The sequence below is a fragment of the Aristolochia californica genome, unplaced genomic scaffold (assembly GCF_029961685.1).
Source record: "Aristolochia californica isolate CCGP_79_NKW_82.1479 unplaced genomic scaffold, dmAriCali1.0.hap1 SCAF_8, whole genome shotgun sequence".
Taxonomy (NCBI): domain Eukaryota; kingdom Viridiplantae; phylum Streptophyta; class Magnoliopsida; order Piperales; family Aristolochiaceae; genus Aristolochia; species Aristolochia californica.
Window position 1 is genome coordinate 35,897,430 of NW_027182279.1, and position 16,973 is coordinate 35,914,402.

The window sequence follows — 16,973 nt, forward strand, 5'->3', positions numbered from 1 at the left end:
TTTCTTTGAGGATGGTAGTGACTAAATTTGGTAGACAAAAGTCGGTGAGATTTTGAGCCTTTAGACTGACACTTCCATATCAGTCTCACTATTTCCTTTCATGAGAGATATTCTTCCATGGATTTGTTTCTCTAGAACTTGCCTTGATTCTCTTTGAGGTCACATTGACACATGCATGCAAGAACATGATTAAGGCCCTATTTGTTATAAGCTACATAAGCCAAACAGCCTACCTTGTAATTAATTTTTACCTTTTTTTTAACCCATTTGAGCTTTATTGTTTTTTTTTTGTGTGAACCCACGTTACAAGATTTAAACCTGAAAAAAAAAGAAAAAAACAAAAACCTTTACCCAAGCCGTAGAGCTAGTGGAGCATTGTTCATGACTATGGTTCGTGTGGGTGTACAAGAAATAAGTGTGGGGGTGTTTGGATTTGTGGAATGGCAATGAGAGGTGAAATAGAACATGTTTTCATCCTAAATTCATGAGTTCCATTGTTAGTAAAAAAAAAATGAAGAGAAAAAAATAAAGAAGAAAGAAAGTGATGGAGGGAATGGCTTTTAAAGCTACAAACTATCAGTGTTCATAATTCCTCCTAAAATTTCAAGAAAGGGGTCTATTTATATGAGATAGATACAAATTGAAGAAGATGCTGAGTGGAGTGATTGGTTTTACATATCTAATATATTTGAGTTTGAGTTGATTCATTTTTTCTTCACTAGTTTCGATGGCTTTTGAGCTACATTCCCAAATATTTCCCACCTTGACCCTAAACCCCGTTACAACCCTTCAAAAGTTCTTATGATTTGTGTTATGCATGTGATCTCAGTGGTGGAGAATGAGAAGATATGCAAGCCTATTGTAGATCATTTGCATTGGAATGAATTTGAGAGAAACACATACCCTTCAAACACATGAGAGTCGAGTGTTTATTTCTGTGAGAATCTACTTATTTAGTTTACTCCTTCTTTGAATGAAAATTCTTACTAAGTAATTCTAAGTTGTATAAGAATTTTTGTTCATGATATTTTATGAGTTTTGAAGAGCTTGGTTGTTTTTTGTTGATGGCGTTACAGCCTTGGTGTTTTTTGGAAAGTGAATTTGAGTTTTGCCCGAGGATGAGCAAAAGCTAAGTGTGGGGGAATTTGATGAGAATGAAAAATGTCACATTTTTATCTCTTAATGCTTAGGCTTTTATAATTATTTTGTGCCTAAATATACTCATTATTTTTAAATTTTAATTTAGGATGTGAATGGAAGCACTAAGTGCAAAACGAAGTTAATTGGGTGAATCTGGACAGTTTCGACATTGATTCGTAATCTGGGCATAACTCTCTCATCCGAGATCGAATTGAGATGGTTAAAGATTCTATAGAATTAAAAGAAGACGTTATATAACTTTTATGTTTTACATTTTGATCAATACCGGCTGAATCTATGTAGAAACTGAGCTTGAAGTCGCGGCACGTGCACTATGACCCAAACCGGATGCACGAAAAGAAAAACCCTAAACGGGGAGAAAGGAAAAGAAAGAGGAGTTCGGCGCCCCAGACCCTATTTTCTCTTCTCCAGATTTTCCTCTCTCTTTTCTCTAGTTTTTCTCTTTAGATTTCTTCATGGCCTTGCGTGGCTAAACTTTCAAACTTAGTCAAAGGAAACTGAAGCCTCGATATCAATAAAGCTGTGAGATCTGATTTATTTTTATCATTCAATTTATGTTTTGAGTCTGATGTTCTTCTTAAATTTTTGTTCATAATAATCTCGTTTAATTCCTAGGAGGCCTACTAGTTTATTATTCATTGCAATCTACTGCTAGGTTAGATGTTAAATCCGTAATTGTTTGATCTCTCTAACCTGTGAAGCAATCGAGATTTGATGATTTGATGCGTAAAAAATTATTAGATCTTGAGAAGAATGTTGAACTAAATTAAATGCAGCCTCTTGTGCTTGTGTTGTTTAGCTTCATCGATCTCTCTAATTCTTAAGGTTGCTGCTAGATTAAACCTTTAGCGCTTGTCTTGAGTTGTTGAGTAGTTAGGGTTAATTGATTCGCTTGTTCTCTAATTAACTACGAAAGGAGAGATAGGAAGATAGTTCCAACGGTGAATATTCAAGTGTGAACTGATATATGTTTGCATCGATGATCAGTTGTGGAATTCCGATGGTGGATGTTGACCTAGACCAAGGTTTGTTCTCTTGATTGATTTCGATTCTTTTAATTTGATTTGTTTCTAAGTTGTTTATTTTTTTACTGTTTTCGTTATACTCAAACCGCATCCTTGTTCACGGAGCATAAAAGTAGACTAATCACTCTTCTCTTCGTGGGATCGATCCTTACTCGCTCTACTACATATATTTTTAGGAGTATAGGTTTTATTTTTGGTTGCTTGCGACAGCACACTAGTATTTCAGTTATGTTAGTCTTCTATTTATGTTCAATTGTTCTAGGATATATCTTTTAGTGCTTAACTTTGGGTGTAACTTTTTTAATTGTAATTAGATTCTACTTGTTTCCTCTATTATAAATAGAGGTTCATTGTACTCAAATTACAACAAGTCAGTGAAGAAATTTTTTTCTAGAAATTCAATAGGGTATCAGAGCGGGTTCTGTGAGAGTTTACATGGAGAAGTATATGTCAAAAAAAATATTTGTATGTCTTTTTTCTTATCTAATAAACCAATTCTAGATCTAAGCTTTCTAGAGGGAGATATCGATATTGGAAAACTCAATGGTCAAGCCGGCCAAAGAAGAAAGAGTTTTCAGTTCGGCAAGATTATCGAGTCAGAAATCTATCAGATTTTTTCTTTCAAAATAATTATATTTTATAAATAAAAAATATTCTTGAATGAAATATATCAAATTATGGTTTCAGAAGTAGAATATTTCATGTCAATCCGATCTATATGTAAGGAGATACTCACATTAGAGTAGGAAACCATCAAGCTACAAAATGAAGAGAATAAAGAGGTCATAACTTATTAAAATACGAAACAAAATGAAGATAATAAAGAGGTCATAACATATTAAAACGAAGTTTTTTTTGTCATAATAGGTTTCAAATTGAACCATTTGAGTATAGTTTCTTACACAATAAATGGTTTGTGATTCTGAACTATATTGTGGGAGATATTGATAAAAGAAGTACTAAATGTCAGTTTTGCCAAAAATTTCTCCTTTTCCCATTTTCTCTGCTATTATATCTCCATGCATTAGCATGAATTGAGTTTTCTTTTCTCCATGAATCCTACTCTTTATAAAAAAAAAAATCTCCTCTAATAAGAAATCTATCACTTCAAAGCAATTCCTAGACACACTAACTAAAAAGTATATAAGTGCACCTAACAACCAACTTGAGTCAAATCTTTTATTCTTCACCCAATAGGTGATTTGTGTTGAGCTACCTTTAAAAAGTGAGTAGTCTCTTTGTTAAGTCTTAAAGTTGGGCCGTTTTCCGCCTTTAAAATTGAGTTGAGTGTGTTTAAGACTATGACCATTTTGATTGGTGTATACAGCTTTATCATACGACTTGTAGTGATTTTCTTCTCCCACATTGTGTTTTGTCCAAGCTAGGTCTCTAGGATCTTTTTATCCCTAGCTTGAAGGGGAGAAGTAGAAGAAGAAGTATAAGCAAGAGGAATTTTGTTCCACACGTTGTGGTAATTCTTATGTGACCAAAATATTCAAGAAAGGAGGAGAACAAATGATGAAAATTTAACATCTATGAATTTTTTTTTTTTTACCAATGAAGCTTGAAGACAATGAATCATTTTCATTACAAGCTGAACTTATAAACTCCAACTTGAGGAGAAGATATGGAAGAGTCTTACATAACTCAATCTCACAGTAAGAAGTCTCATAGAGTCAGAATTAATATGGTGGAGTCTTATAGGAGTCTCACAATAGAGTCTCAGTTAAAGGTATTTTAGTTATGTTAGTCTTTAGTTTATGTTCTGTTTGTTTAATTGTTTTAGGACTTATCTTTTAGTGTTCTACTTTGGGTGTAAGTGGGATAAGGGTAGTTTGATGGTAATTGAATCCTACTTGTTTCCTCTATTATAAATAGAGACTCATTGTATTCAAATTTATTAAGTTCTACCATTATAGTTGTTCCTATTTTAAAAATAATGTGATATTCTAGTTTTGTTTGGAAGTATGAGTGTTGCATAGTCGCCTCCTTCCTATTAAAGTTGTTTTTCTTTAGTATTTATTTAGTTTATCTTCTTGTGTTTTCATCACTTCAGAGCAATGCCGAGACCCACTACCTAAAAAGTATGGGAGTGTGCCCAGCATCCACCTTGAGTTAAGACTTTTATTTTTCACCCTAGATGTGATTTGTGTTTGAGCTACCCTTAAAAAGTGAGTGATCTATTTAAAGTAGTCTACTTGTTTCCTCTGTTATAAATAGAGGTTCATTGTACTCAAATTGCAACAAGTTAGTGAAGTATTTTTTTTTTTAGAAATTCAACATCATCAAAATATGGATGGGAGTCAACTCTAGGTCAATATAATCCCTATCTCCAGGGTGAGGAGTAGAAAATGAAGTATAGCTAAGAGGTAACCTATAATGAAGAATTCCACATGTTATGGCAATAAAATTTTATGTGACCGGAACATGTAATTAAGGGGGAGAACAAAAAATGAAGAATTGGCATCTATCAAGAAATTTTCAGCCAATGATGATTAAGGACCAATAATTTTTATTTTTTTATTTTTTTTCAAGATGAAATTACAACATTAACTTAAGGGGAAGTGATGAAAAACAGTTATGGAAGAGTCTTACATGACTCTCATAGGAAGAAGTCTCAAAGAAGGAGAGTTAATATCGTGGAGTCTAATAGGAGTTTCATGGGAGTAAGTCCCATAAGGTTTTCTCAGTTCAAAGGTATTTTAGTTATTTTAATTTTTTTTAAATATTGATTAGTTTGATTATAATTAGGAGTCCTATTCCTTGTGTAACTATTTTACCTTTGTTATGATCTATGTATTTTCTCTTTTATAAATAGAGACCCAGTGTATCCAAATTACATTAAGTAAATGAAATATTTCTTTTTTTCATAAAATTCAATAATCGCATCCATATTTAAAAAGGAAAAGATGAAACCTAGCCATCACTCCAAAGTGAAAAAGGATTTGTGGACAATGCAATATCATAAGAGACGCCTATTAAAAGTGTAGGAGAATTTTCCTAGCATAACCTATATTCCCATAGGGAGATCCTCAAGCAACTTCACCCTTATAAATATGATCTCAAAATGTCGAGGGAGGTGTTGAGTTATTGGACCGATGAAGGAGGGACAATAAAATGAGATTCTTCATTGCAGGAGGTAACCCATCCATAGAATCTTCACCAACTGCAATTTTCTTTAATAAATTTTTTCCTCTTTTTTACATCGACCAAACACTCAAGTGGTATGGATTGGATTCCTTCCTATAGTTCATGATGTGTCCACCAAAAATTTTATACACTTAGACAACATACTCGTCTTCCTTCAAGACACTCAATAACTAAGCTGGCAATTTCAAACTCTCTGAAGTTAGAATTGCACCTCAGCAAAGTGGTGTCCATCAATGATCAAAGTAGGTTCATGTGGAGTTGATGATTGTTCCATCTGTGAAAAAAGGTGAGGAGCCGGCTTCAGACCAAGAAGACCAACTCAAGAACACAAAGAGCTAACTTATGATTGAACCTGCAAGACTTCTAGATCGAGTCAAACAAAGGACAAATCAGTAGGACAAGACTTTGAGGCATCCAGTCTCAAAGCCAACAAGACTAGGTCTTGAAAGGCCAACTTTTGATTCACTTTTATATTTGTTCCAATCGTGTGACAAATGATTTGAGGGTTATGATATTACCACCACATCAGTTTAGGAAAGTAACTACGCAACACTGCGAAGTTGAGCCAAGGCCTATAGGATTGTGTCTTGAAAGGCCAACTTACAACTCATCTTTAGACTTGTTTCAATTGTGTGACCAATGATTTGAGGCTCAATTTATCTTCCTCCATCGGAAAAAAAAAGTAGTCAGGTCATGTAGATCATACTTATAGAAAAAAACATACGAGTTCAGGGATAAGAAAAGGAATATAAGGAAGAAAAAGAAAAAAATGGGACATAAAAAAAGAAAAAAGATGGAAGAAGAAAGCAAGAAAGAAAGAAAAAAAAAGAGTTGCTTTTGAAAATAGCAACCCTTATGAAGTAGCTGTTCAAAAAAATCTGGTCCCAAATTGGATCTAGAACTAAAGCTGGATCCGGTGTGCCAAATCTGATTCCCCATGCCCCTCTTACTTACACGTATGTAGAGGCCTATGAAGTTGGAATGTGGATGTTATACATTCATCATGATGGTGTATCAGATCTAGGGTGCAAAATGTGGTTTGGGACTCAATTTCTCCTCTTGTGTGCAAGCCCTCGTGGCTCGTCTACTTCATCTTGGCCTCTTGCACATTGCAAGCCAAGAGGTGGATGGTCGAGACACAAATCCTCTAGATGAAGCTCTGGTAACCGTGGCATGCGTTTTGACCACCGGGTGTGCTAAAAACAAAAGAAAAAATAGGAGAAAAAAGAGAGTTGAAGGCAAAGAAAAAATGAGGAAATCACAAAAGTAAAAGGAGGAAAAAAGAACTAGCAACTAAGTGCATCGATAGAGGAAAAAGAAAAAAAGAGCAGAAGAATGCATGGAAGAGAAAGCCGAGAGGAAGAAAAAAAGAAACAAACACTAAATGGAATGGAACAAAAAACAAAATAAGGAGAGTGATCAAGTTGAAAGAGGAGAGAGATAGAGAGAGAAGAGTAGCTTATGTGGAGATTGACAACCTCAAAAGAGTGGCAAAGAGTGCCAATTTGCATCATTGCAGGCCAATATGGAGACCAACAAGAGAAACAAAAAATGAAGCTATTTTAGACTATTCAAATTGGATATGAATAGCCATCAAATACAAAACCTTAGCTGCAATGAGTTAGGGTCTGTTCAGAACCCCCAGAAAAGAAAAGGAAGGAAAATGAGAATTTGACCATTATTATGCTAAAAAATAGATAGAAAAAATGAGATAATGATCAAATTCTCCTTTTCACTAACTATTTTTGGGAACAATAATGGTCAAATTTTCCTTTTTATTTTCTTTGCTTTTCTTTTCTACGGGGTCCCAAACAGAACTTTATATTTGAAATTTGAACTCTGTGAGATACTACTTGCTCAAAACTTGAATTCTGCTAGGTAATGGTGTTGGTTTGAGATTTGGATTCTCCTCATAAGGTGTAGCATCCTCATCAATTTAACCCCTATCATTTTCTAATGTGAACCAGTTTAGATCATTGATATCTAATTGTCAAATTGTCAAAGACTTGATTGGCAACTTTTTTTTTTTATGTGTGGAATATCATACCTTACAGCCAAATCAATTTACTTTGACACGTGAGTCCCATTTTTCCAAAAAAACTTGCTTCAAGCCTTATCCATCTATTTGAAGAATGACATGTTGAATGGGGATATTTATAGGCATGAAAATTTAATAATTAAATTAGAATCCCGATTCAATTTTTCGGATCGTGGACATTGATCAATGATCAAGATTGGAGGAATTTGATGACCAGTTGATCAAGGATCATAGATAAAGTTCTTGAAGGTCAAAGTAAGAAGGTTTACTGAAATAATTAGTCAATGGTCAATATTAGCATTTCAATCATTAAAATTAGAACCCAATCAATGATCACAATAAAGTTGATTGCATGGGCCACGACCAAGAACAAATTAAAGGAGAAGGCTACCTAAGCACCACCTAAGTGCCACCTTAGCAAAAGATTTGGCACATAGGTGACATGTAACACTGCATGAAGTTCCACCCAAGCAAGAGACGTGACACATAGGTAATAGGTGGAGTCATAATCAGGCTTCACTTAAAATGGAGAAAAGTTTCATTACTTCAAATGGGTAAGATAAGGTGTAAGACTCTCATCGGAAGAAGAATATGTCTTGCTTCATGTTTCTCTCCACTTGCATGTATACCTAGTCAAAGGGGAGAAGAGGAAGATAAGGGAGAGAAAAAGGAGGGTGATTGAACCACTCTTACTATCTTATAAATAAGTTCACCCTGTTGAATTTTAGGCAAAACTGTTAGAAGAACATTGGGAGAAAAAAAGTATTGGAAGATGGGCTTCAACCCACATGACCAAGGAAAACCCACATATCTAAGAGTGTTAGAAGATGGACCCAAGCCCATAAGAAGTAGGACCCACCATGATTACCACGAGTTGGCATCTTTATCACATAAGTTGGAAGATCAAGAAGGACTCACAAAGATAACCACAAGCTGGTTGGAAGATCAAGAAGCACTCACAAAAGCATCTTTATTTTATGGTCATGTCCTAGAAGAGTTTTAGTTTTAGTTATGGTTGTCTTTTATCTATATTGAGTTATTTAATTATGCTAGGACCTATCTTTAAGTGTTAGAGTTTGGGTGTAATTGGGACAAAGGTAGTTTTATTGTAATTGGACTCTACTAATTTCTTCTATTATAAATAGAAGTTCAAGTACTCTTATTATAATAAGTCAATGAAGTATTTCTCTTTTCCATAAATTCAACGAAAACCATCTAGGAGAGAAAAAATGGTTGGAAATTTTCTCCAGGATCCAATATGTCTAAAATCTATTTTTGTAATCTAGATGTGCTCCCAACACGTCAAATCTCGAATCAACTTGAAGCACTATTAGACTTGTAGCAACAAACAACATCTTTGTCATTACTTTGTTACTATCCTTGGAGCCACTACATGTTATACAAAATCAAATCTTCTTGTGTGTTGAATTGATGGAAAAGAGAGATACTTCATTAACTTATTATAATCAGAGTACATGAACCTTTATTTATAATAGAGGAATGTAGTAGAGTCAAATTATAATTAAATTACCCTTGTCCCAATTACACCCAAACTCTAACACTTAAAGATAAGTCTTAGCATAATTAAATAACTCAATATAAATAAAAGACAAACATAACTCAAAGTAGAACTCTTCTATGAGGACGTGACCATAAGATAAAGATGTCAGCTCGTGGCTATCTTTGTGGACCCCACTTGATCTTCTAACAAGCTCGTGGTTATCTTTGTGAGTCCTTCTTGATCTTCCAACCAACTTGTGGTTATCTTTGTGAGTAATCATGGAAGGTCCTACTTCTTATGGGTTTAGGCCCATATTCCAACACTTTTAGATATGTGGGCCTTCCTTGGTCGTCTTACAATACTCTTAGATATGTGGGTCTTCCATAGTCATGTGACCCATCTTACAATACTCTTAGCTATGTGGGCCTTCCTTGGTCGTGTGGTTCTGCGCCCATCTTCCAACATTGTGAACCACCAAATGGGTATTCAACTAGTGAAGTTCCAATACATCTTTCAGATTTAGTGAGGCTCAAATAGTTCTTATGTGGACATCGAAGACTCCTTAGAGATCTGATTTCACGTCACTGGAAACCTTGTAATTTTTGTTGTTGTTGAGCTAAGTAAGGTTCATGATTGATTCAATTGTAGCTTAACTTGGGTTCAATTTTGGATTAAAATAGAGAAAATCTGAAGTGGGCCACAAGCTGGCTCAGTTTAGTGCCATCACTATCCACATCTATCTAACTTCACCTCAAAAACCAAGTTAGAATTGACATTGTTGAAAAAAAATATATAGAGAATTTTTAAAATAGAGGTTGTTGTTGGATCTAAATAGGACACACTCACATTTAGTGAGTGGATTCTACAAAAATGACCTCCCACACTAGGGGTGGCTTCGAACTGAGCCGGCTCGCGAGCGGCTCAAGTTTGGCTCAGTTTGATTCGTAATATCTCAAGCTCGAGCTGAGCTCAAGATAAGAAATGGGTTCTTTAAATTAACGAGCCGAGCTTGAGCAGAGCCAAGTTCGGCTCGTCGGCTCGCGAGCGGACTCGTTAATTTAACGAGTGGCGAGGGGGAGTTAGGAAAATTTTTGAGAAAGAGAGAGTCCTGAGTCCCGTCTCTTCCATTCCATCTTGCGCCTGCGAAACCCATACTTCTCTGCCATTTCCTGCCATTTCCATGCCGTTTCAGCATGATTTCCTCGCGGAAATCGTTGTCCGTCGGTGGGTATTCATGGGAAACGGGGGATTTTGGTCTTCAAATCCCTCATTCTCCCTCTCCCTCTTTGATTCCTCAATCTTTGTCCAAACTTTGATTTTTTCGTCTACGATTTCTTCCTCTGTGATTTCTTATTCTTCTATATTCTTCCTCTTCGATTTATTCATCCGAAGTTCTTCCTCGCTAATGAACGAAAGCAACGGTCCGATGGGAGGTAAGATTTTAATTTAATGTTTGTTTGTTTTTTGCATCACCGACCTAACTCTACTAAATCTCTAACTCTCGCTTCTTTTCAGCAGTGCTCCTTCATTCATGGAAAAGTTTTGGAGATATCCCCGAACAGCGAACATTCTCTGTTTCTGTAAGTGTTGATTTTTTTCATTTTTATCTTTTGTACGTTTTCATCCTCTGCGATTTCGATGTTGATTTTTGTTTTTCCTTTTTATCTTTTGTACGTTTTCTTCCTCTATGATTTCGGTGTTGATTTTTTTTTTTTCATTTTTATCTTCTGTAAGTCTAGTTAGCCTTTGGTTGATAGGACTCTGGGATTCGTTGTATATGTTCCAGATAAAGTTAAATACATCATTTTAATCATTTGTTTACCTTTTTTTTCCTCAATCAATAAGTTTATCTCGTATCCGTTTTCTGTCATGTGGTTTTTTTTTTTAGCATGAAGAGAATTTAGCAGACCATGTAGTTGATTATTATCTTATTGCTCACACGCCTAAACTTTGACCTTCCAATTTCCCCCTATATTTCTATCAGCGGTATTGGTTTTAAGTGCATAAAACTTCTGTTCTCTCCTAAGAATCTGTTTAAGCTTAAAAGGATTATTCATTCTTTGCTCAACATTGCATTCTGTACTATCGTCATTCATATGTTGTCCTACATTTGGTATCCTATACGATTTTCCTGTGGACAAAGTCTCAAAGCCCTTCTTCTAGTCACAGTATGTGGATTATCAACATTTTCAATATACAGTGCACATCTACTTTTGTTAGTTCACTACTTTTATTGATATTTGTTCATATAGATTGTGTCCATATTAATTATATTTTATCTGGTAGTGGACTTTTTTTTCCAAAATGCAATGATTACTCTTTATCTTTTTTCTGCAGCTTCTATTGTGACTTGGTTCTGTTTTTTTTTTCAATAACTTGAGAGAATTAAAATTACGATAACATGCTCTTTGAAGCAATTGTGTAGACAAAAATCATGTCCTAACTTGAGAGAATTAAAATTACGATAACATGCTTTCTTTTCTTTATGTTTTTAATTTGTAATTTTGTTTTTTTTTTTTAGAAGTAAGAATGTCAACACCTCCTCAATTGACATCAATAATTAACACTAGTTCTAGTGTGGCCATAAATAATGACTCAACTCCACCAGAGTCATTACCCTCTGTCATAAAAGTGGGCCCAGATGAAATTACCATAAATGAGGATGAAGGAAACACTACCCATACTTCAAAAAGACAAAAAAAGTCTCATGTGTGGTTGGAATTCAAAGAAGTATCACTTAATGGTACAAAAAAGGATCAGTGTGTTCATTGTAAAATCAATTTGAGTATTATTAGTAGTGGAGTGACCATACATATGAGTCGACATTTGAAACGTTGCACTAGTAGAAAAGTGACAATGAGAAAACAAAAAACCTTAAACTTTTAACCAGTGGGAGTGGGGTCTAATGTTGATCAAAGTCCATCTGGACTTCCTTTTATGGATTTTGGACGAAAATATGATCAAGCTAAAATGAGAGTAGTCATTGCTTATTGGATTCTTATGCATGAGCATCCATTCATGATAGTAGAAGAGGAGGGATTTAATTTTGTAATGAAGATGGCAAATATGAATTATGAGAAAATATCCCGTAAGACCATTAAGAAGGAGTGTATGGAGGTGTATGAGGTAGAGAAAAAGAAATTAAAAATTTTGTTAAAAGAGATTAACAAGATTAGTCTTACCATGGATCTTTGGAAGTGCCAAAATCAAAAGATTGAATACATGGTTATTACTGGGCATTTTATTGACAGTAATTGGAAGCTACAAAAACGAGTTTTGTGCATGTTCCTCCTCCTCGCCGTGGCGTTGATATAACAGATGTTATTTACAAGTGTTTGAAGGAGTGGGAGATCGAAAAGAAAGTTTTTAGTATTTCAGTTGATAATGCTGCATATAGTGATGTTTGTATGAGAGTTTTGAAAGAAGATTTTTCAAGGAAAAAAAATTGGTTTGTGGTGGAAAGTTGTTTCATGTGTGCTATTGTGCTCATATTTTGAAGTTATTAATCCAAGATGGTCTTGTTCAGATTAAGGATATCATTGATAATGTGCGTGAGAGTGTCAAATTCATAAATCTGCCTGAGCCTAGACTTCGCATATTTTCTGAAATTGTACAACAACTAAAACTTGGTGAAAAGAGGTTGGTTATTGATTGTCCAACTCGTTGGAACTCTACTTATGACATGTTGTATTCTGCATTAAAATTCAAAGATACATTCTCTAGATCTAAAGTTATAAAATCAACTTGTGATTGTTTGCCAAGTCTTGATGAATGGGAAAAGGTTGACATGGTGTGTGAGATTCTAGAAGTTTTTAATACAGTTACGAATATAATTTCTGGGAGTGACTACCCTACTTCTAATTTTTACCTTAGTGAGGTATATAGGGTAAAAGATGTTCTGAATTTTTATTCTACAAATGAAAATATTTTCATTAGGACAATGGTTAGTAGAATGAAAGAGAAATTTGAGAAGTACTGGGGTGAATACAATTTATTGATGGTTGTTGCTTCAGTTTTGGATCCAAGGGTCAAATTAAAGTTGATCGTAATGTGTTTTCTAGAGATATACTCTAAGGAGGAAGCTACAATGAAAATAAATTTAGTTTGACACACCTTATATGAGATCTACGATGAATATGTATCCTTATATAATTTGGATATTAGAAATGAAGAGATTGTTTCAAGTACTAGCTCTGCGGGTGTTTCCACAAGTCGTAGGCCTTCATCAAGTTTTGGTTGGTCAAAGTTAATGAATTATATGAAACAAGTGGATATACTTAATTCACCAAGGTCAGAATTGGAAATTTATCTTGAAGAAGGTGTATATATTTGTGATGAAACTTCACAATATGATTTTGATATTTTAGAATGGTGGAAAGTGAATCATATGAAAATTTGGGTATTATCTAAGATGGCAGCAAATATCCTTGTAATTCCCATATCCACAGTAGCTTCATAGTCTACATTTAGTACTGGTGGTAGAGTAATAGACTCATATCGTTCTTCCATAGCACCAAATACAGTTATAGATTTGATTTGTGGCAGTAATTGGGTTCGGGTTCTTCACGGTATAAAGAAAAATCAAAAGGTGAATTTCTTTGATTAATTATTTATTGTGATATTATTTAGTTTTTTTTTTTTTTTATGATTACAACCTAAGAAGAAGAGTGTAGAGATAATGCTACCAGCTATATGATTTTTCATGTTTTTTTTATCACGGTAATTTTAATATTTTTAACGACATTAAGTAACTAGTAGTGGAAGAGTATTTTTTTTATTTGACAATAACTAATTTTATTTTTTTATTTTTGTCATAGGTGGAGATTTTGCTCATGTAGGGACGTATATTATTTTCTAGCATGAAGAGAAACAACTATAGTTTATAAATTTATAATGGATTTATAGTTTTTATTTGGGTGATTGTAAATTGATAGTGATAATTCATTTAATTTTGTTGTGTTTGATTATTGTATGGAGTTTATTCATAATATTATACAGTGTATGGAGTGTTTAGACTATTTTATGGAGTGTATAAAAAATTTCATGGAGTGTTTATGGAATGTATAGACAATTTTATGGAGTGTATGGAGTATATAAAAAAATTCATGGAGTGTTTATGGAATGTATAGACAATTTTATGGAGTGTTTATGGAGTGTTTATGTAGGTGTTATGTGTATTGATTATGCCCAATTTTAAGTCGAGGTCATGTCGAATTTTATACAGGTATTATATACATAGATTATATTCAATTTTAAGTAGAGGTCATACCCAATCTTATACATGTATTATATATATAGGTTATGCCCAATTTTATGTAGAGGTCATGCCCAATTTTATGTAAAATGTATGCATAATTTTATATACAATTTATTTTATATATATATTTTTTAAAAATTTAAATGTATGTTGAAGCTCGAGCTCTGCTTGAAGCTCAGCTCGAATTCGGTTAAAATTTTTGGGCTCGAGCTCGATAACAATTTTAGGCTCGAGACGGGGTTTGGCTCGAAATATTTAAATCAAGCTCAGCTCGAACATAGGCAGGTTCGGGCTCGGCTCGATGCCACCCCTATCCCACAGCCTCTTATTCTACTGGCTTTACATTGTTTATAAGCAAATGACACCCAAATAATAGGTAAATCAGTTACAATCAAATCGCTGGTTTAATGAAGGAGAAACTTAAACCGTCCTTATCTTCCACCACCCGTTCCCCTACTCCTCTCGTCGCCTTTTCCAGCTCCACAATGAACTCCTCCATTGCTTGCCTAGGCAAGCAAATCGGGATAAGAATCCCTTTCACTCCCTCGTAGTTCCGGAAGGGTATATAAAAGCTTGAGACACCCGGTACAGTGCCCACATCACCGGCAGCCGGACCACCGTAAACCGGTCCCCCCCAGCCGAAATCCAATTCCTGAAACCCTGCAAGCCTAACGTCCGACACCAGGTACGTGATTGCAGCTGGCTGAAACTGTGGTTTCCCGGCGAGAGCCATCAAATTCGCCACTGAGCGAATGTACTCCTCCGTCACACTAAATTTCGCTTTTCTCACCAACTCCACCGCATATCCCAGAGAGTGCCCGCATAACTCGCTGGCAGTGGAGACAGCGGCAGGGAAAGCGAAGACGTTTCCGTAGTACCCATCCGGCAAGGGCGGGTTGAACTTGCGTCGTGCATTAGCTATGCATAGGACACGTACTTCTTCATCCGGAACTAGGTGGAGCGCGGCTGTGCGGCAGCGCCAGAAGGTTGCTGTGAGAATGTCGAAGGTGGAGGCATGGCGGAGAGACGTTGGGAGGTGCGTCCGGAGGTTAGATATGTCGGCGGGGCCGATGAAGAAAGAACGGTGAGTCATTTCGTTGCGAGAGGTCACAAGATTAACGAAGGTGGAACCTGCGGGGAAGCATTCGTACTCACGGTGGGAGAATCTGACATGCAGGGCAGTGCTGGCGCTGAGAAGGTGGCGTTCCCAGACAGGTAGCAAGGAAGGAGTTTCTGCGCCTCGGGCTATCTCGCCTGCCGCCTTCAAGAACTGGACGAACCCCGATGCATCGGCCATTGTATGGTTGAGACGGAGAGCTAAGATGAAAGCCCCACAACTAAGGCGGGTCACCTGCAGCCACCCATGTATGAATTGTTAGCTATAACGAAAAGATAGAAAGGAATCAAGACTCCATTCGTACGTTTACTCTTCTTGAATGAACTCAAGTTTTAAACCCAGCCTGCGCTTTTGCGACTGGTCTGATAACAAGTATAGTTGTCACTATTGAAGATGCCACACCAGTAGAGGAAGCTAAGGCTAGAAAATACCTTATCCTACACAACTAGATTACTTTCTTTAACCTGAATAAGCAGTAGCGGGCAGTGAAGTATCCCTCCTGAGCCAGGAATATCGTAGAGAAGTTCATCCAAATATGGGAATGGTGGCTGAAGTCTTTGGCTGAGTTCCTGAAGCTTCACATCTGCATCAGCCTCAATGTATAAAACGCCTTCCCCCGTGCATTCCACCACTAATTTCCGGTCAGGGCTTTCACGAAGCCGTCCGGCAAAAGGGTAGTAGTAAACAAGCACCCGAGCCAGGGAATCTCTGATGACCCGACATGGGTCTCTTCTGTCCATGGAGGGATTGTATGGATAGAACTGTATAACAGGGATTTGAAAGCGGAGGCTTTGTTGGTCATCTATGTCTGAAAGTAGCTTGAATTCATGAGGAGTTGGCTTTGCGGGGGCAACTAAGACTGGTTCTTGCCTTCTGACAGAAAATTTTAGAGTTGATGCCATTGGGAGGAGAAAGTATTAGGAGAGATAAAAGGGTGATTGATTGCGGGCTTGTCCATGGAAATCGCAGACCCGAGTTTTTATAAAGAGAAGAGGCAGAACAATGAAGCGTCAAAATTTTATGTTTTCTTCTTAAATTTACAGTTTATCTGCCTCTACTAAGATTTGTTCAGGGCGGCGGGTTAGTTTCCGAGATTAGTTCTGAAAATTGGATTCATTTCCTCCATGTTTCCAATAAAATGATTAAACCAAAAACTCATATCAGCTTTTCCCTACAAGTTATATAGAATTGATCAAACAACTTTACCGCTATTTGTCATTTGTTGTTGTCTTTCCATCAAGATGCTCATCAGAATTGGAAAATTTACTTTACAACCTATTGTTTTTAGAATAATAATACAAATAACCAACTTTTCAACTTAATATCACATATACCCACATTTGAACATCATTAAACCAAAAAAATCTCCTATCACCTTTCCCCTACCAAGTTGTATTGAGTTGATCAATCAGCTTTTCCGCTATTTGACGTTTGTGTTTTTTCATCAAGATGCTCATCAATAGTTTCATAAATAGTATACACCTAATCAATAATAAGTATGGAAAATATTATTATCCATTCCTAAATTCAATATGGTAATAGAGCTTTGATCGATTAACCAGAACTAGATCATCGTCGTAGGAAATTGCCATCTATTGTAGTCGTCGTCGGCAACCCAGAAAACTTCTGCCTCCTCTGATTCGACCTTCCCTCGAGCCATCACATTTGTTGCCACTATCGTCGTTGCCGTAATCATCAACCTTCGCCCATTGTTCCGTCTTGCT

General features: G+C 35.9%; 1 protein-coding gene across 1 annotated transcript; it reads right to left on the reverse strand.

Moving 5' to 3' along the window:
* Positions 1-14,300: 14,300 nt before the first annotated feature.
* On the reverse strand, positions 14,301-16,188 carry LOC137939026 (benzyl alcohol O-benzoyltransferase-like). Its single transcript, XM_068784189.1, has 2 exons — positions 15,714-16,188; positions 14,301-15,483 (listed from the first exon to the last, which is right to left on the reverse strand). The coding sequence occupies exons 1-2, from the start codon at positions 16,149-16,151 to the stop codon at positions 14,524-14,526; spliced, it is 1,398 nt and encodes a 465-aa protein (XP_068640290.1). The 5' UTR covers positions 16,152-16,188; the 3' UTR covers positions 14,301-14,523.
* Positions 16,189-16,973: the final 785 nt, after the last annotated feature.